The following is a 20,517-nucleotide window of genomic DNA, read 5'->3' on the forward strand; positions in this document are numbered from 1 at the left end:
ACTCCACAATAGGCCAAAAGAAAAAGAATTTCCACACTTTTTCCCCTGGAGGAAATTGACCACATATGTTAAGGCTTGTTCTGCGACTGAGTGGATCATAACTGTTGCTCAATTTGGTATGTAATTTCCTTGCGGCTGAAGGTTTGGCAGCATCCAAACCCGCAAGACGATACCAATATGTACGTTCTTTTCATACAATGTTATTTTTTGTTCGACATTGAAGGCAACACAAGAATGTATGCTACTGTTTTCATTCATGGAAAATTATGAACTGTTCTGATACAATTCTCTGTTTCTGCAGTCTCCAGCGATATCAACTTAACAGACTGAAGATTTCACAAGAAGAGCAAGTTAAACTAATAAATAAGAAAGCGAACAAACACAAACCGGTGATGAAAATTTATACTAATCAACAGATCCCGTATTCAAAACTAGCAGGAGCGAAAGCTCTTTCACTCCACCTGCAAAGTTGTCTTCCAACAATTTGTGTTGCATCTGTAGGTTTTATCTTTCAACAAACTTTAAAAGATGCCTCGGTCAGTTTGTTTTCGTCCAAATACAGGCATCCCAATCCATCGCTGAAATGTTTTCTATGACCTGTGAAATTCGTAAAGGGCTATAGACTTCTATAATGTCTGGATTCCAGAATCACATTCTGTCTATTTATTCCTTCAAAGTAAGTCTTCCGTTCCTGTTAACTTCGCAAATTGACTTTCGTCAATATCCCCCCTTTTGAGCTTCTTTAGCAAGCGGTATTCTCTTGCCAACTCATCTTCATCTTCAACTGTCTGGGCAGCACGTCTTTGCTTAGCTGTTTTCTTCCTCATCTGAGCAGCTGTATCATTTGCGCTTTTGTTGGGTTTTTGAGGTTTAACTTCTTGCTTTTTTGCTTCTTTCTTTGCTTGCAGATTCTTCTTTCTTTGCTTCTCACGAGATTTATCCCTACATATAAATTCTTTCCTTTAGCAATGGCTTATCATGAGAGCTGAGAAAACCTAATCAATATCACAGATTGAAGAAAGCAAGCATGAAGTTTAAGCCTATACTACTGCATGCCAAAATTAACACTCATGATTCTAAGATCAACAAAGTATTGTGCTTTTCAATATCTCAAAGTTAGTGAGAGTGAAAATTCTATTCAGATTGTGACAGAAAAGATTGATAGAGTTCTTACTTAAACTTGATCTCCTCCAAGTTGATGTCTTTAACAGGGATGAAACCCTCTGTGGAAAGAGAGTGGTGCTTGACCTCAGGCATTGCAGGGAGCTGCAGTAGTCCGAATCCCATGCCCAGTTTCCCAATTTCAAGTTCTTTCCACCTGCAATAATTAAAAACTTAAATTAGAGAAAGAAAGGGCCTCTTTTTCTTCTTTTTATTTTTTTCCCCGGGCTAAGTTGAGCACAAGGCACTGTTAAGACACCTGAAAATGTAAGAGCAGTGGTGTTCTTTATATGCACGGATGTAAGAAACAAATGCCCTGAGTCCCTTTTCCATGACATCACGGTCCTTTTTTGCGGCAGATCGTATCTGAAACAAGGTTTCAACACGACGTCAATTCAATTACTAAAAACTTTTATCAAAATGTTTAGAAAGTAAAAATATCACTACATTATATTTGACCACAAACTTCGAAAACAGAAGAGACCACCATAAAATTAAGCTTTATTTGCAAGACAACATGATAGATAATATATGATAGAATAAACTAATTTAATGAATAGCATCAAAACACGAGTGTTGAAATCAATCTGTGTTATAAGATCTTATATATTAAAGCTGGCATCTTTGGCACAAGTTATCGATCAGATATTCACTCAGTAAAAAGAAGCCTAGTCACATTATTATAACAGGTCTAACGAGGAATAAGTTGAGCACATACGTTTTTTCAATGTAAAATTAGATAAAGGATACAATAAAATGATGCTTACCGGAGGAATAACATCAGAAACATCATCAGAACATTTCCTTTCTTGAAGAGGCACTCTTCTTATCCGCAGGAATTCTACATAAGCTTCCTCCTACAATAGTGAGACTACAATCAGAACCTTCAACATCATAAATGAAAATCAACATAGAAAAAAAAAGTCATAACAGAGCTGTAAAATAGTTTTGTTAACAAGGAATCAATTATCACATAGTTATGAGTGCTATAACTAAACCTTTGGCAACAGAAAAACAATAGCACTTCCTTGTCTACCCATACGAGCTGTTCGGCCAACTCTATGTATGAAAACATTTGGATCTTGAGGGGTATCATACTGCAAAAAAAAGAAGAAGGTGAATGATACTTTCTAGCTCTCATAACCAGAAATGACCATCTAGGTGCTACTGTAATAAGCTACCTGCACTATACAGTCAACACCTGGAATATCGAGTCCACGAGCTGCAACATCAGTACATAGAAGGATGCCACTTGAGAGAGATGTAAATGAGGCTAAAGCTTTGTCCCTTGCAGCCTAGAAAACATAAAAATTTGAAAGCACAAGGACTGATGAGTTAAATAAATACTAATCCAGAGATTGACCAAGTAAGCTGGTCCGTAATGTTTTACCTGCTTCATCTTCCCATGTAGAGCAATCAAAGGGAAACCCTTTAAAGAACCAAGCAATGGAAGAACAAGTCCCCAGTAGTCAACGCAAGCACAAGTCATGAAGTATCTAAAAAAGAATAAAGAAAATCACTATACAAAGCTAACCAACATTTAACCAGGAAATCTGATTTGATCACATTCACTAAAACATACTAATCTTATGTTACTTACACTATGGTCTTGTTAGACTTATTCTTAACAAGGAGATCCACAAGTTGTGACGGTTTCTTGTCTGCCTCGCACTCTAGATACTGTATGCAGAGTGCACCGTCAGAGTAGGAAATAATGAAATAATAAGAGACATTAGCAACACATTAGTATAGTCAATGCTATGTTATAGAGCATGCCTCAATGGCAAGGCCAGAAGGTGTTTTTGAAGAGGCTAACTGTTGCGACAATGCTGAATTATTCGATTTTGTTTCTGCTCGTACTTCGACTCTCACAGGATTCCTTAGTCCTGCTCTGGCCAGCTCTTCAACTGCCTCAGTTTGGGTAGCTGAAAAGAGACCAGTTCTACGAAGCTTTGGCAGGCGAGACATAATATCATTTATCTGCTTCTGGAAACCCATATCCAAGAGCCTATCAGCCTCATCTAAAATCAAAATCTGCAACAAAATATAGATGAGATGAGCCTTTATCAGCTTACCAGCCTCATCTACAAATATCATTCAGTATAATTTCAATCAAATCCCATGAAACATAATTCCATTTACAAATACATACCTCAAGGTCTCGCAAATCCAAGCCATCCATGCGTTCCATAATGTCGTATAGTCTCCCCGGAGTGCCAATCAACAAATTGGCTCCTTCCTCCTCTATTTGCTTCGTGTCTGCTTTCACTTGCCCTCCACCAACCAAAAGCACACACTTGAAATTCGGCAGCGTCGAAATGAAGGGTTTTGCCACGTTGTATATTTGCGAAGACAGCTCCCTAGTCGGAGATATAATCATTCCCATCACCTGCACAAAAAACAAAATTCGATTTTTCCTTCTACTTACCAAAATACAAAAGAAAGAAGAAGTAATGGTGTGGAGCAGACCTGCTGAGGTTTTGGAACGGTTGAAGCTCGTCGGAGTATCTCCACCAGTGGAACCACGAAGGCTAGGGTTTTGCCCGAGCCGGTAGCGGCGTCCACCGCCACGTCCTTGAACCTGCATAGTAAGGGGATTGTGGCGGCTTGAACCGGCGTGCAGAACTCGAACCCGCCTCGGGCTAGGGCTTCGAGGACCGGCTCGGAGAGTGGCGGCTTCAGGTCGGAGAAGCGCGTGTCGCTTAGCGCGCTGTTGGGGTTGAAAGAGTCGACGTCCATGGCTTTTCTGTTTTCTTCGCGGTTCGCACCGTTAAGCTTTCTGCTTTCGCAACTTAAAAGGTTTCTCCTTTTTAAACGGCCTGTCGTTCATTAGACACATGCCGTTTGTTTTAGAAAAAAGAAAACGCCATGTCGTCGAATGTTGGTTGTTGGCAACTTGGCATAAGTGAGTACAGTGATGGGCCATCAAGTGTCATGCTTTGGTTCTTCTCCTTCACCAAGCATGAGATTTTAAGAGAATTGGTGTGAGCTTGGTGGTGAATATGGTGGTCGGAGGCGGTTTTATGAAATGGGTTTTAGTTATTTTAGCGATTCTGGACCGAGTTAACTCGGTCTCTGCTAACTGCCATTTCAGTGTCATTGATGATAACAAGCTCTACGACTACAGCTTGGGCTCTCCCATCCCCTTATTCCCTCATGGCATCCAAAGCGAAGATGGGTACTCTCTCTCTCTCTCTGAGTCTTCATCTCTCTGCTGCTTGATTTGGGTATTTCTTATTTTACATGAATGATGAATGTTACCTTGTAATTTTAACAGTCTTACTTAAACATGGGTTATTTCTCACCTTCAATAAATTTGCCCCATGCTTGTAATCTGTGCCCATTGAGTTTAACAAGCTTTGCTGCAATGGGTGGAACATGTACCTCATCTGCATGTCCTGCAACTGTTTGATTCGTTTGATTTCTCGGTGCTGTTTCCATGTTGGAGACGGGCTTCCTTCAAATTTTTCATAGTAGTGTGCTTTTATCCTATTAAGCATTTATCAAATTTTTTAGTTGATTAGTGTTTTATTTAGGCAGCTTAGTGCGCATGTCTTTTTAAGAAATTTGGTTGAGCCATTTTGATTTCTCTAGTTTACTATTGGGAAGAATCTTCAAAAGAGCAATAGTTTTATGGAACATTATGCTTTAATGGGTGGCAAAGATTTGTCAGACTCGATACACATTGAAAGCACTCTGCTTTATGGTGACATTTGTGATGTAAGTTTGTTAATTATTGATGTGGCCAGCTTCTAATCAAAGTAAAAATCGTTGTTCCTTGCTCTTGAATTTCACTACTACAGATTCTACAAGGTGGCAGCAAATGAGACTGTGCTCTGGTTTCAGGTTGGCTCCATCAGGTCACACTTTTGTTTTTCAACTGATCTTTTGTATGACTATGATCGTGTTACCACAATGCAGTTATTTATGTTTGGGCATTTACTGCTTAATTGCAAGCAGTAAATTAGATAGTATGTTTTCTATTTTTGGCACATGGACCATTCTGCTTTTCCATAACAAATTTAAAATGAGAAAGATTCTTTAGTGTGAAGTTGACTTCTATGATTAGGTCATTGTTCTTAAGCTGAAGATATATTTTATGATTCCATTATGCATTTATGTGATATTTATTTGAGCCTAGGCCTTAGTATTGCAGCTAGATTCATTATTGAGTTTCTTTTCTTTGACTGTCTGGAGCAGCTTTGCGATGGAATGATTTTCAATCACGACCCACCTAGATGTGTCGATTGCTGGGTAAATTTCTTGGCTTCCATGCTGTTCTTGGGTTTATGTTGGTAGAGACGGCAATGATATTGTTGCAATCTGAAATGACTTGCACTTATTAACTTGATGTACTTAGTTCCTTCCTGTATTGTGACATGTAATGAAGCACCTCCGGATAGTTTGCTCTCTCTCTCTCTGCCTTCAAAGAGAAAAGAGAAAATTATAGAGACGTGACATATGGAATTTGACAACTTAAGGTTGCACTTAGATACTGCTAGCTAAAACAACTTGAGGAAGAGTTATTTCTAAAATTTAAAATCTAAAACTAGCATAGAAATACTATGGGATTGGAAAGATTATTTTTACAGCATTCAAAGGTTGGGACGCTTTTTGTCCAGTTTTCACATATAGAAAGGAAAAGATAGTAAAACTTACTGTCCAACACAAGTTTCTATGAAATATCTTATTTACTTGATTATCATATTGAGCATTGCAGGATTGTGGGGGGCCATCACGCTGTGGCATGGGTTGTAGTGCGCTTGTGGCAAACAACATAGGAGGTACATATGCTTTCTGTTTCATATGATTAATGTTGTATCCCTTCATGTACTTTACTGTATCTGTTGCTTGTTGATAAAGTCAGAATAGGAGTTCATTTTCGATTGCATTGGTACGAGAGTTGTAGTCAGTGACTCAATCATCTTTGAACCTGTTGATGAAGGAATGATACCCTTACTATCTATCCAACTGTGCTGCTCTCTTTTTTAATTTCAAACAAAGCTGGACCTCGCAATGGGCCTTGCTTGTCTAATTTGGACAAAAAGTTGTTGTGTTTTAGAAGACTATTTATTCTTCTAAAATTAACCACGTGGTGACTACAGGTTATGATGTGTGCAGTACCATTGGGCGTGCCTCGAGCATTGACATTAACATAATTGGTGAGTTTTCTGTTTTATTTTTCTCGTGTCTCCCCCAGATTTAAAAATTGAATAATACTTTTAGGTTTTCAATACTTTAGGTGATTATGGAATTACGCGAATATGTCTGGACATGCTTGCTTTCTGTCCTTCATGATTGATTCTGTTCAGGAATAAAATTTTGGAAGACTTATGACTTCCTTGTTATATGGCAGACAAGAAGAATCCTAACAGTGGTGTCATTGTTAAGATGTCAAATAGTGGCCTAAAGCGCAACTGTTCGCTCTCTGTGTCTGTAATTTGTGATCCAAATAGAGTTCAGGCAAGAATTTGTACAGAATAATTTGTGTAATTTGAAAAGATCCTGGCATTCTGACATGCCTGGTTAATGGCCTAGTTTCTCATCTTTCTATTTTACAGGGTCCACATTCACTGGAGAAAACTGGGAAATGTGACTACGTGAGTGCTTTTTTGTTTCAGAAAAGCTTTTATTCCTCCATGCTTATTTCTTAATGATATATAAGATAGTATTTTACTTTGGTAAAGTTTTCCATGGGAGTTGGGATATTCTATCGCAGACCTTTAGCCTCCATCTTCAGCTTTTGTGCACTAAGCTTATTACCTGATTTGATAAGTAACTTTAGCTTGGATGCTTCCCTTCATTGCTTGCCAAGCCAACCAAATTTATTGAACTGAACCAATCTGATTAAAATGGTAGAATCTTTGTTGGAACTGAAGATGAGTTCAACCTGTTTCATTTTCCTGCTTAACACTTGTGTGCTTCTTAGTTGACTGAAAATGTGCTCAACCCATTTTTTCCAGCTGGTGGTGCTTTATGTTGTAGGCTTTCTTTTTGTGTAAATGGTCAAGGTGGAGGAAAGGGTGTTGGTATTAGGAAAACTGATAAACTAGCTAGTCTTTTATGCTGTGAATATTTATATCATAGATTTTAAAATATGGTGGTCAAAAAGACTTTGAAATGTGTAGAACTGGTTCTCTTTTGACTGTTCATTTAGCAAGATGGAAAAGGGGGTAAATAGCTAGTGAGTGTGTGCAGGATTCAGAAAGTTTGAGGTTCATAATCTTCTCTATCTGACAGGCTACAGTGTTAACACATCCTTCTGGTTGTGCCAAGGTCGTACACGTTCATGGACACGGGTGGGGCTGGTTTGGCACCTTAGGAACCATGTAAGAGTCAATTTTTTGCCTGAAAGTGGTTACCTTACAAATAGCATTGTCTATGCCTAACTATTGAAGTTTTATCAAGTCATCTTAATTGATTGATATTTTATCTGACTTTCAGAGTCTTATGCCTTTTTGGAGCATATCTGCTGGCTGGGGCAGTTTATCGATATTTCAGTCTTGGAGTTCGTGGAATACACGTATGTTCCTCAATTTATTCATCTTCTTGCCTGCAAACTATTTAGTTATGCTTGATTTTTGTCCATGTATATGTTCTGAAATTGCTGTATGCATTTATTTTCTGTGCATTATTTTGAGATGGAATTCGAGTTCTCTTAGAAATTTATCCATAGGAGAAAGAGCTAAGATATGTCAATGAGTCAGGTGAAATGGTCGTCATGAGTTAGGCAAAGGAAACATGGTGATGTATCAAACAGTGGATGGACCATGGCAATTGAAGGGGAGATAGAACCGAACCACATGATCCTTAGGGCAAGTGAATTCAAACTTGTAGCAGTCATGAAATAGGGAATAAAGTCTCATGTTTCTTTCATCTTACTTTTTGTGGCAGCATGCCATTTAAAAAATCATGGTCGCATATCATCTATTCAGTCTGATACCAAAACTAGATCACATTGCAATAGGGAAAAATAATGATGATCGTTATTATGGAATCGGGGCAAGGATCTAATTCCTTTGGTATTTAAGTCCTATTAATTAAACTCTGATGCGTTGCTCCTCTGCTTATCAGGTTATTCCAAACTTGGACTTTTGGACCAGCTTACCTCAGAGAACACAGGTATTCTGTTTAGGTGTAATGATTTGTCTCTTTCTTCAACACTTCTAGTGCTGTGGCATAGATATTTAGCAACTTTTCAATTAAAGTGCCTTTTACTTTATCTTAAGCTCTCAATATATTGTTAATAACATACAATCTCTTCTCATTCCAGAGTCTATTTGCATCTTTATTGCGCAAATTTAGGGGATCTTCTTCTCAAGGTCATCGAAGCTCGTATTCTCCTGTCAACTTCTGAGCATACAGAATACAGATGTTTGTTTTAGGTTAAGCTGGTGAATTCATTTGTATCATCTCTACTCTGCCATCAACATTTAGAAAACAAGAGGATGTGGGTCAGTATGCAGACAACAGCCTTGTCAAAGCTAGCACTTAAGCTCGATATGCGCCATACGCCATAATAGAAAGGGCGCTTTTTCCATCTCACCTATGCTTTTCATCTCTCTTTTTGTTCTTTTTCCATAAGTCATATTTTATTTGTAATCTAAAAATATCCTTACCAAGTACTTACTTGTTATTTCCCCTCTTATGTTGTGTCAGCTGCTGTTCAGGCAATTTTGGATGTATTGTTTGCATATGGATATTGATCTTTCTATAGATAAAATTGATAAATGAGAACATTGATTTTGAGTATCATGCTTTAACTTGGCTGCTGAAATGTATGATAGTGCGCAACTAGAAGTTTGGGTGTGAAGTGAGCAGTTTTATTTTTTTTTCCTTTTAAATCTTATTTGTTGAATGTTAATATTTTTCCTATTTAAGAGTCTGAAGATGTTTGAAAACATGCAGATACTGGACACATCTATTCTTATGGTAGAACTATGTTACAGATTGATGCCTTCACAAAAAAATAACAAAAACAAAAACAAAAAAGACTTTTGGATTGTTTACTGGTATACTGGAAGTATTATCCAGTTACCTTGATATATATCGCAGCTGAGCAGTTAGGGCAGTGATATGGTGATATGGTGGGAGAAGGCCTTGCAGATAGATGCTTGAGGGATATCTCATGGATTTGGTGGAATAGATGCTGGTTCGGTTGATACCGACTTAACCTATTAAAATGATCCAAATATGCTACATGCATGGAAGACTTCCTGTTAGTATTGTGTGATTTTCCAGATCATATAATTTTCTTGCCTTTACTTTTCCAAAGACAGAAATAGTATTGGTTTGAAACCACACAAGGGTTACCTGATGTGCAAGTATTCTCTACTGATTGGGATGTGGCTGGCTAACCACATTGTGGAGGCTCTTTGAAAAGCACCAGCAAACGCAGCAGCTGCTAGTTGTGCCCAAGAAGATGCCGGACAGGTATAAGAGCAAAGGTGAAGACTCTTTTTCCCAAACTCTTAGAAGCATGTAGTACAAGCGGCCTCGCGTTGTCTGCCTCGTTATGCTTTTAACACTTTTTAATGCGCTCTCTGTCTCTTCAGCCTCAGGTAAGAAGTTACATTGCCAACTTTTGTAATGAAATTAATGCATTGTTTGAGGGAGGATGGCATTTTGTTTTCTTGTGTGTTGTGAACTCTTTTCTTCTCTTATTCTTTTGGTGGGGAAGGGAGGGAGGGTTGGGGGGTCAATGGTGAAGAGCATCATGATATAGTGCGGCATAAAGATGATCAAACTTTCTGCTTTTGCATCAATGCATGCAATTACATTGTGAAATTATATTGGTGATGACCAAACTTTAGAAGGAATGTTTTTAGCTCTGAATTTACCAGTTTATGGATTAAAATTTGAGGTTCGCCTTATACTGTCCCACTACTATATTCAAAACTCAAATGATCTATAGAATATTACAATAGAATCCCATAGATTTAAAGAAATCATATTCATATTTTTCTTTTGTTCTCCCCAAAACTACTGAGTTCCATGTGCAAAGTTGCGATGCACATGAAACACCTACACAGGATTGCATGAATATAAATAATATATATATGTTTCTTTTTCGGCAGAGAACAGAATTTGAACTCATGGACGAGTACTGGAATCCGTTCGTGTCCCTAAAATATAGGGTGATTTCTTTCCGTAACATAACATGCTAGATATTTAGCAGAATATAGGGTGATTTCTTTCTCTAACATAACATGCTAGATATTTAGCAGAAGTCAGTACAATATATGTGTGTAGAGAAGGGAGGAGGAAGACACAAAATGAGAAAGAACATAACTACGTGCATATAATATGATTGAAACATCCAAGAGAAGCAAAATAAAACTCATAGGCATAGTAAGATTACAAGTTATTAATGAAGACAATAATTGATTAGTTTATTAAGTTTAGTTGTTGGGTCACCATTATTTGTTGTGGTTGTCAGCTAATCACAGCTGCGTAAGAAAGCAGGTAAATGCCAACCACTTTGAGGCTGAAATGTGACCCAATTTCGAATCACCCTCTACCCAAAAAAAAAACCCAAAGCCCCCTTCATTAAAAAAATGTCTCTTTCTTTTTCTCATCGTGATAAGAAAGTGCAGAGAATGATTTGCGATGTTTGACAGACAGACACACTTACCTTAGAAGCCAAGCCACATTACAACCAGTTCACATCATCATGCATCAGTATCAACCCACTACACTTCCTCGTTCTATGAATTTAGATTTAGATTTCTATTTGGACCAAACATAGGGAAAAACCTAGGAGATGCAATTTACGATTCAGTTGCCTACATTTTGGATATGGTTTTTGGTTTTAAATACAAGGGAATTAAATAAGATATAATGGAAGTTTCCGATGTTTGAATTATTATTTTTTAAAATACAAATGATGTTTTATTTTAATTTAATTTAAATTACAGAGAGGGATAGTCAAACTTGGTACAGAGTGAGAGTACATCCGCTCTAGCCAACTTGGCTAAACCCATGTCTGTGATGTTTGAATTTTTACGTTCCTATTAACAAATATCATCCCTTAAATGTGAATCATTATTAATTTCAACAAATTGGAAAACAATCATATAAAAAATTTTGAAAGTGTCAAACAAAGTAGGATAAATTTTCAGATATATACTCAGATTTTATTCTGCTCCAATGTGGACATGTTTATAGAAAAGTACAAAAATGTATTAACCTTAAATAACATAGGAAATAAATCTAAAATATTATACGAAAAATAGGCAAGTAACCAAAATCGTAACATGGTAAGGAACTAAAATCCTAACTAAATAAGTACTCGTTAACAGAAAGTATCAAATATTCTCCAAAATTGTGAGTGCATATACGGTAAATTTCACACTTCCAAAATTATAAACTTGATAGTTAATTAAGAGCTGAACTATCCAATTTAAAATCAATTACTTTCTCAACAACTAATCGTTCGTACAGATTTCCTTCTAACCATAAACAGACCAACTCTGTCGCAGAAGTCTTTGCCTTGGAGAAAAACTTACTATGGCCAGTGGGCACCAACGATAGTGCATTATAATATTCAACTTTATTTTTAAGACTGCCTGGCTTTCATTTCATATAATAATAATCCCTCCCTTCTACACAAAGACGATGAATCTCTCTCTATGTTCCTCCTCCTCCTCCTCCTCACTCTCATAAATCTCATACAAATTAATTCGCATTCGATTCATTTTTGCACAGATACGTTATACTTTTACATGAGAATAATGAAGCCACCGCCATTCTCTTCCTCTTCCTCCTCTGTTTTTCGCAAGGCCCGACTCTCCCCCTACCTCTTCACCTTGCTCGCTTTCATCCTCTTCGTCGCCGTCCTCTACGGTGAGGACCTCATGTGCATCTTCGGCCAGCAGCTGCAACTCAGTCCCAACTCGGACCCACTTGTCATCAGAACCGGTGAGTCAACTCAACCCATCACCGAGTAATTTCCCATTGAAAAAATGGAATTTGCAATTGAAACTGTGGTTTTACTGAATTCGGTTTTTTGTTTCGGGGCTAGGGAAGAAGAGAGAGAAGCTGCCGTTCACCATAGGTAAGAGCGAGGAAGGCTGTGACATATTCAGTGGGAGGTGGGTTTGGGACGAGTCGAATCGGCCGCTTTACGAGGAATCGGAGTGTCCGTACATTCAGCCTCAGTTGACTTGTCAAGAACACGGACGACCTGACAAGGATTATCAGAAATGGCGATGGCAGCCGCACGGCTGTGATCTTCCCAGGTCAGTGGCTCAGTCTCTTGCTCTACGCACGCATTAAACGCGTTTTTTAGCTGCTCGTTTATTGTACAACGCTTTATTTCCTCGTTTAATTGGTTTTCTTGGGGAAAGTTGAACCAATTTTGCTTTCCGTTGCTTTACCAAAAGCAAAAAAACAAAAAATCAAAGACTAGTACGATGGGAACTCTCCTGTTCTCGATCCCTACTCACAATCTCATCACCGACAAACAAAACCGTTTGTCCCTTTGTCTTTGTTTTGACGAACCTGTTTTTTCCAATCGAACCGGCCGGGTGGCTGGCCGGCCGGGTGGACCAGTCTTGCATGGGTTTAGAATAAGCTGCGTTAAATTCAAGGGGAATCGAAATCGCTTGTTCCTTTCTTCCATCTGTCCCCGTGTGAGACAAGCTATGAACGGGGCCCCCATTTGTGTATGAACACGTGTATGTTTTCAACGGCTGTGATGGCCGCCGTTAATTTCGTATGTATCCGCCACTAAGGCTCCGAAATGAGAAAGGCCCAAAACATAGTGGGCGTGGGCACGGCCCAGTTTGCTGATCATTTCCTGTGCAATTAATGTATGTTAATATACGTAATTTAATTTCTCTAATAATATATACTTCTTCTGCTCTCTTTTTTTCTTCTGTTTAATTTAATTTCTGTAATTACTAATTAGTAGGTGATCAACTATTACAAAATCATATACTTGATGTTGGATTTTCTAATTTCCCAGTAATGTAAAGTGTAAACGATTCTACTCACAAATTATACAGCTTCAACGCAACATTGATGCTCGAGACACTACGCGGGAAGCGGATGATGTTTGTTGGCGATTCTCTGAACCGGGGTCAGTATGTTTCCATGATTTGTCTTCTCCATTCGCTCATCCCCGAGGATGCCAAATCTATGGAAACCTTCGACTCAGACTCACGAACTGTTTTCACTGCAAAGGTTGGTCACATTTCTATGGGTTTCTATATTGGTTCATACTTGGTTCTCAAATGTACATTCACATTTTACTGAATTGTTATCCTATAAATTTCTTTTTTCCACAATGTAGGAGTACAATGCCACAATTGAGTTCTACTGGGCGCCATTTCTTCTCGAGTCAAACTCCGATAATGCTGTCGTCCATAGGATATCTGAGAGGCTTGTCAGGAAAGGGTCCATCAATAAGCATGGCAAGCATTGGAAGGGCGTGGATGTCTTGGTGTTTAACACCTATCTGTGGTGGATGACCGGCTTGAAGTTTAAGATCTTGTACATTCTTGCCCCAGTCAAATTATACATTTTTTTTAATAGCTATCTCTTCCTACATTGCTTAACCAATGTTTAATCTTCAGGCAAGGTTCCTTCGATGATGAGGTGAAAGATATTGTGGAGGTACCAACAACAGAGGCTTATCGCATGGCTATGAAGACTATGTTGAGATGGGTGCGGAGGAACATGAACCCCAAGAAGACGAGGGTCTTTTTCACTAGCATGTCGCCTTCTCATGGAAAGTGAGTACAATTCTGTCACCCCATTTCTTCAAATCATATATATAGCATAGCAAACCATGGACAAAAACAGACAGAGAGTGAGAAAATTTGAGATCAAATTGAAGCTTTTTAGAAGGGAACTTGTGCTTGAAACTTTTACAAAATTTAGGTTGAGGACTAATGTTTATAATTTGGCAGGAGTGTAGATTGGGGAGGTGAATCAGGAGGTAACTGTTACAATCAAACTACTCCGATTGAAGATCCTAACTATTGGGGTTCAGATTCCCGGAAAAATATAATGGAGGTGATAGGAGACGTGTTCGGTAAATCAAAGGTGCCCATTACATTTCTCAACATCACCCAACTCTCGAGCTATCGCAAAGATGCACACACAGCAATCTACAAGAAGCAGTGGAATCCACTGACTCCAGAGCAATTAGCAAACCCTGTTAGCTATGCAGATTGTGTACATTGGTGTTTGCCTGGCCTTCAGGATACTTGGAATGAGCTTCTATTTGCCAAGCTTTTCTACCCTTGATTATATGGCTTCTTTCTTTTCTTTTCTTTTTTGAAAGAAAAAAGAAGGTGAATTCTTCTCCTTTCGGATAGTCTTGTTGGTGAGCTCCAGCCGGTGGCAATTGAATAGTGTAAATTAACGATGAAATGTGTGACATGGAAGGCTAAAGGAACAGGGAAGTGAATGTATGCAAAACTGTAAAAGTAAGTGATTCGTGGGGGGGAAAAGAAGAGGAGGGGGCGCCCATACAGGAAGATAGATTTGGTCTTTTTGAAGATGAAATATCAAAATGAAAATTTTGTTATTAAATTTGAGGTTTGTGAAGGGAAATTCTTGAAGTGATTGAATGTGCAATGGTACAGAATGATTTGGCAATGTTTCAGACAATCTTTTTTCGTCTGGTTAACCCCTACGCATTATCATGTATTGCTGAAAACTAAGTTTCTTTTTGGGGTAATTGTAGAAATGCTAGTCTTTCCATTTTCAAGGATTAAAAAAAAATAAAATAAAAAAGAAACCTCTCCCTTTCCCCCCACCCCAACCCCACCGCCCCCATCATGTCGCAAAGGACCCCTTCCCCCTTCCCCCTATTCTCTCTCTCTCTCTGAGCATGTATAAATTTTTTTTATAATGATTTTTCCATTTCTAAAATACCCTTAAAATTGGAAAATTGGATAGTGTTAAAATTATATGACAAATCATGGATTTTAAAATATTTAGTTGACAAGTTCTCTTAAAAAATTTCTTTAAAGTGACAAATTAAAACTATAAAATAAATTTATGTGACATATCTACAAATCATTATGGGCCGAACTGCCCAAAACCCAAAAAACTTACCCCTTAATGTTTGTGGACCTATATGCTCTACAAAGATCCTTCAAACTACCCACAAATGTTTGTGGGCTTGTGTGCCCAACAAAGATCCTCCAAACTACCCACAAATGTTCTTGTTTTTGGTTGGTAACTAGAAACAAATGTTTGTTTTCTAATGAACTGTTTTCACAGCCAGGGGGCACATTTCATTGCATAAGATTTCATATGTAGGCTAGGGTCAAATTATGATAAGGTGAAAAATGTGGTGGAGGTGGCCACCATGGAGGCTTGTCGCATGGCGATGAGAAGACGAGGGTCTTCATGGAAAAGTGAATAGCCACCATTTGTATATCACACATGCATAAAATGAGACATTGTACTTCAACTGGGGAGGTGAACCAGGAGACATTGCTCAGCATCATCCAATTCTCAATCCCATTCCCATTACATCGTGTATATCGGTGTTTGCCTTGTCTGGCCTTCAAGACACTTGGAATGAGCTTCGATTATTATAGGTCATACTTCATTAGAAGCCCTAAAGTGCTCACAACATAAAGACTTGGGGCCCAAAGGCTTTGCGTGGTGACGAAGTCTACAAACACTAAGAACAGTCTTGTATAATTAGTGGCAAAGACTCCAAAATTAAGGAACATTAAAAAAAATTTCACACATAATTGATTTTCAAACCATCAACAAATTCTATATTGCCGAGATAACTTTTCTAAACCTAACGACGTGAGAGGTTCCTTCTTTTTATTCAAGGGAATGAAATGCAAATATGAGTTGAATATTTGTCATAATCACAAAGGTGAGAGGCTCCTTCGATTTTTGACCTTGATTGATGAGTGTGTTGGAAAACATTTGTTAACAAGTCTAAGTCACACATCATAATTGACAAAAGCAAACAACACATAAGCTCTTCTAGAACAAATAATTTGATGGTCCGTAACTTAACACTACAAATTAGAGCATATGCGATGATTAATGATAAATTGAACTAAAACAGTAAAATTTCATTTGCAATAGAGGGTGCTATGTGAATGAATCTTCTATTGGAATTGCAATAAACTAATTATGTGACTCACATACTAATAAACTGAAGTTATTGAATTGTACTATTGCAAATAAAACTGAACAACCATTGCGAATGCTCTTAAGAACTAATGAGCATGCCAATTGGAAGTACCATGACTAGCTAGAAATCGTTAGTCTATGGTCAATCCATATTAATCTAGAGGAAATTAATTAATGGTGCCCTTTGGACCTTAAATTCAGACGTTGGTTTCAAGAAAATTTATGCGAAGAATTAGGTTTGGGTTGGTCTAGTCAAATCAGTCATGGGCACACACAGAGCCACATACACACTGGTGATGTAAAATGGGTGGCTTTGATTTCATTCTCTTGTAAACAAGAGGGGAACATTAAATTGCCTTCCTTGCCCACTTGCCTAAGCAACTTGCAAATCCTAAAAAGACTATCGTCCCTTCCAACACACAACATAAATATATATATATTAATATTATAATGATAGCAGGCAAAACCTTGCAACTTGCATTAAACTTTTTTAAGTTTCTCCTTGATTTTGTTTGGTAATTTGCAACTTGCATTTGGTTTCTTTCTCCAACCAAGTTGCCTCGTTTTAAAGTCAAGTTGCAAACGCAGCTGTTGATTGATTCTTCAACTTCGCCAATGACCAATATAATACCTCCTCCTCCGTGCATTCTTTTCTATGCAAAAATAATAATAATTCCAAAGGCTGCTTTTTTATAATTCTTTTTTATTTCTTTTTTGAACTTTCGAAGAAAAAACTGCGGTAGACAAGAAATGCCAACTGTATCCCCAGGCTATAACAAGACACCTCAAGCAAATACAAAGGACACAAAATAATATTTATCATAATCTAACGACATATATAGCCTACTGTAGCTCTGATCATCTCATTTGATAATTGATGGATGTCTATTTTTTTAGGTCGGCAATGCATGTATTATACATGCCATATCTATCAGTTAATTATCTTTTTCTTTAGTATCAATTTTTTAAGTAACGCTTCCTCGTAGTAAATCATATTCATGGTAGGTATAAATAAGATCTAGCCTAATAAAAAAGGACCTTAACTTATAAATCAGTGATCTCAAGTTCGAACCTCCATAACATCTTGACAGTATTTATGAAAAAACTGCCCATTAGAAGTGAAAGGCGAAGCAGCAGGGGAGCAAGAGACTCTGTCTATTTAATTAATGTTGAATCAATAAAATAAAACTGTAAAAATGTTTTTGTTTTTGTTTTTGTTTTTTATATTCAATATCAACTGGGCCAATGTAGCCATGGCCGCCCATACATGATTTGAAGCTACATTAATTCATTCACGCGTGGTAGCACATCGGTGTAAGCGCAAGGTTGCGAATCTTAACACTTTACAGCAGTTTTTGATCTATCTCATTGGCATTGACAATGAGAAAAAAAGAAAAAAAAAATACATTAACTCGATTTCTTAGCCAACTTTCTTTAAATTATATTAAAGTACATTGATAATTAGTGCCTATATATCATTAATATACTAAACGTACGGCAAGAAAGAATCACAAGTGAAATTTGTTACATGCATTATGCATATAGATAAGATCATGCAGCTCACAAACCATGCATATTATTAGTTGATTAATTTAATTAGGGCTTAATTATATCCGGGATTAGCCAGTTGTTTCCATTAATTTGAGAGAAGCTGAAGAAAGAACCTGATCATGCAATCAAGGTTTGCACACAAATTCCACATTAACGTCGAAGAAATTGACAATTGAGCAAGAGAGAAATTAATAAGATGAACAAACAAATCATGAAATTAAACATAATTTGTATATATATATCTCGCGAGAGAGAGAGAGAGAGAGAGAGAGAGAGCGACAATCTTCAGAAGGGATGGGATACATGGTAAAGGAAACACGGGGTTTTAATTATACACAATATCATACGTACGGACAACCTTTGACCATTTCAACCAGCTGCTGAGATAGAGCCTCAGAAAACCTATCGAATCTACAAACAGTCTCCACAAAAAGAAAGAAAACGAAAAATGAAAGAAAGAATCATGAACTCATTTTGATTATGAAATAATAATATTTCATGAGGGTTTGTTGTTGTTACTCTTGGTGGATGGTTTGGCCATGCTCTCCGCGATCTGAGCCAGCGACTGCAAGTTGCAGCGCACGATGGTGTCGACGAACACGCACGTCTCCTCCTTGGTGTTTCCCGGCGGCACGTCCACCACGTATGACTCCACGACGACGGTCCCGAGTCCACTCGGCGAGTCGTGGAGCGTGGTGACAGATCGGTAGTTCTCGAGCCGGTGGTCCCCACCCACGACACTGAAGCTCAGGACGTGCCGCTCGTCGTCGAGGATCTCGAGGCGCTCCGTGCTGGACCCCGCGGGGAGGCCCGACACCACGTGGACCTCGCGGAGTGTGCCCACGTCGCCCGTCCCGTCGATGACCTGGCAGCTCTTGAGGAAGTGCTTGTAGGCCTGTGGGTTGTCGAAGCGCCGCACCACCGACCACACGGTCGGGACGGGGGCCTCGATGGACTGCACAACCGCTGAGCAGCACTGGTTGGGGTTGGGGGACATCACGTGAGCGTGGAGGCGCGTGAAGTCCTCCGCTGCAGCTGCGGCCGCGGCGTGGGATTGGAATTGCTTGTGTTGGATTAATGTGTTTGTGGGATAAAAATTAGGAGAGTTATTGATGGGTCTTTGGAATTGCAGTGAGGAAGGCATTTGCTTTGGTGATCTCTCTTTCTCTATCTCTGAATGTAGACAACAAGGTTTAGGGCTGGCCTTCATAACATCATCATATATATCATAGCCATGGACATAGAGAGAGAGAGAGAGAGAGAGAGAGAGAGAGAGATTAGGGTTAGAATATTTAAGCTGGTGTGATGAGGTCCACTTGTATTAGTTTTGCTGTTTCCTCGGAGAGAGAGAGAAAGATGAGAGAGAGAGGAATGGGATTGGGGGTTGGGGGTGATGATGTTGAACACAAACAGCTTACGCCGGACTCGCAAGTGGATCCTCAACTTGCAGCTCTTCTTTGGACTTAGTTAAGCCTTTTAATTATCCCTTTCTTTATTTCCAACTACACCTTTGCCCACTTGTTTTTATATATTTCTTTTAAACGTTTTTTAATTGCGTGTTGATTCTGTTTTTTCAAACCTTGGTACTTTTCGATTTAACTTTACCCGGTCATCCAATTACCCATACACTGCCTTCTTTTCTTAATCCTTATTTTCTCTTAATTAATTAATTAATTAATTGTCCCCGTAGTTTACGCATACTAAAGTGAAAATTATAAATAAATAAAAAAGATTACAAGGAATAAACAATACCTACGCTAAGTATGTAACTTAACGTTTTTTTTTTTTAAATACAAACGATATTAGAAGAGGCGTGATTCGTGGAAGTACTTGACCATCAACGTGAGAAGGAAAAAAACAAAGGTATCCTTCCCTTTATCCCAGCTATATATTTTCCTGAGTCATGCATTGTGAGTTCAACTATTTATATAATTAGGAGTCAAATTTAGAAACCTTCTTACAAGAAATAGCTGGGCAAAGGCCGGAGAGATAATATTCCTCTGCAAAGTCAATCATTGCAATTGTCTTTTATTGGTGCAAACTTACAGCACCATAATGCTTACTTGACTTACCTGGCCTCTTTGTTGCAAGAGAGATTCTTTTTTACACCCACTCTATGAGAAACACTTGTCGTAACGTGATTAGTTGAAAATAATAAAAACGTGTTATTTCCGTTTCTTATAAGTTTTTTTTTCCCACTTTACATAAAGATAAGTTTTTCTGCCACTCTGCATAAAGAAAAGTAAGGAGATAATTACCTTCTCAATATCCTATCAAACCATTCTTTTAAATTACCTCCATTGGTGTAATAATATCTTATAATTTGGGTACCCCACCTCAAAATCAAATTCTTTTGGGAATTAGTAAATAATCATGTGCAAGTTTTGAGTAGGGTTTTGGAGAATGAAAGATGTCACATAACTCAACTTTTTGTTGTTGTTGTCGTCGTATACTTGTAACATGCAAGAATTACTCGAATTTTGGAGACTGAAAGATGTCGTAGAACTCAACTTTTTTTTTCTTTTGTTGTTTTGCTTTTAAACGTTTTCTTCAATTCTCTCATGTGAAGTGAGAGTCTCACATATCATGTTTCCCACTCAGTTTATGCGAGAGAGAGAGAGAGAGAGAGAGAGAGAGAGAAGAAAACTAATTGAATTTCAAACAAATTTCCAGCTAAATTTTATA

At 38.1% G+C, this 20,517-nt stretch overlaps 4 protein-coding genes and 1 long non-coding RNA gene across 9 annotated transcripts; 2 read left to right on the plus strand and 3 right to left on the minus strand.

Moving 5' to 3' along the window:
- Positions 1-225: 225 nt before the first annotated feature.
- Positions 226-3,948, minus strand: LOC103332831 (P-loop containing nucleoside triphosphate hydrolases superfamily protein). Its single transcript, XM_089053160.1, has 11 exons — positions 3,631-3,948; positions 3,314-3,550; positions 2,938-3,195; positions 2,762-2,841; positions 2,552-2,657; positions 2,343-2,456; positions 2,160-2,258; positions 1,929-2,018; positions 1,421-1,527; positions 1,175-1,318; positions 226-942 (listed from the first exon to the last, which is right to left on the minus strand). The coding sequence occupies exons 1-11, from the start codon at positions 3,898-3,900 to the stop codon at positions 672-674; spliced, it is 1,776 nt and encodes a 591-aa protein (XP_088909286.1). The 5' UTR covers positions 3,901-3,948; the 3' UTR covers positions 226-671.
- A 136-nt stretch (positions 3,949-4,084) lies between these two features.
- Positions 4,085-8,913, plus strand: LOC103332832 (autophagy-like protein). 3 transcript variants are annotated; one of them, XM_008235591.2, is made up of 11 exons: positions 4,088-4,339; positions 4,965-5,007; positions 5,362-5,415; positions 5,882-5,945; positions 6,267-6,323; positions 6,518-6,624; positions 6,723-6,761; positions 7,402-7,490; positions 7,606-7,684; positions 8,236-8,283; positions 8,435-8,913. In XM_008235591.2, the coding sequence occupies exons 1-11, from the start codon at positions 4,164-4,166 to the stop codon at positions 8,516-8,518; spliced, it is 840 nt and encodes a 279-aa protein (XP_008233813.1). In that variant the 5' UTR covers positions 4,088-4,163; the 3' UTR covers positions 8,519-8,913. The 3 variants fall into 3 exon arrangements, with proteins under 3 accessions (XP_016649919.1, XP_008233814.1, XP_008233813.1); XM_016794433.2 differs by lacking the exon at positions 7,402-7,490 and having other exon boundaries at positions 4,085-4,339; XM_008235592.2 differs by lacking the exon at positions 5,362-5,415 and having other exon boundaries at positions 4,087-4,339.
- A 157-nt stretch (positions 8,914-9,070) lies between these two features.
- On the minus strand, positions 9,071-9,616 carry LOC148917446 (uncharacterized). Its single transcript, XR_016127293.1, has 2 exons — positions 9,475-9,616; positions 9,071-9,357 (listed from the first exon to the last, which is right to left on the minus strand). It is a non-coding gene; the product is annotated as an uncharacterized LOC148917446 (long non-coding RNA).
- On the plus strand, positions 9,581-14,800 carry TBL33 (TRICHOME BIREFRINGENCE-LIKE 33). Of its 3 annotated transcripts, XM_089053161.1 has the most exons (7): positions 9,581-9,722; positions 11,869-12,081; positions 12,185-12,401; positions 13,170-13,347; positions 13,457-13,656; positions 13,740-13,898; positions 14,076-14,800. In XM_089053161.1, exons 1-7 carry the CDS (start codon positions 9,677-9,679, stop codon positions 14,413-14,415), a joined length of 1,353 nt encoding a protein of 450 aa, XP_088909287.1. In that variant the 5' UTR covers positions 9,581-9,676; the 3' UTR covers positions 14,416-14,800. The 3 variants fall into 3 exon arrangements, with proteins under 3 accessions (XP_088909287.1, XP_008233815.2, XP_088909288.1); XM_008235593.3 differs by lacking the exon at positions 9,581-9,722 and having other exon boundaries at positions 11,601-12,081; XM_089053162.1 differs by lacking the exon at positions 9,581-9,722 and having other exon boundaries at positions 11,608-12,081; positions 12,190-12,401.
- A 3,339-nt stretch (positions 14,801-18,139) lies between these two features.
- On the minus strand, positions 18,140-19,194 carry LOC103332834 (abscisic acid receptor PYL4). The gene has a single exon (XM_008235594.3). The coding sequence runs from the start codon at positions 19,040-19,042 to the stop codon at positions 18,329-18,331; it is 714 nt and encodes a 237-aa protein (XP_008233816.1). The 5' UTR covers positions 19,043-19,194; the 3' UTR covers positions 18,140-18,328.
- Between the last annotated feature and the right edge of the window lie 1,323 nt (positions 19,195-20,517).

The sequence above is a fragment of the Prunus mume genome, linkage group LG5, assembly GCF_029339155.1.
Source record: "Prunus mume cultivar Tortuosa linkage group LG5, ASM2933915v1, whole genome shotgun sequence".
Classification (NCBI taxonomy): Eukaryota; Viridiplantae; Streptophyta; class Magnoliopsida; order Rosales; family Rosaceae; genus Prunus; species Prunus mume.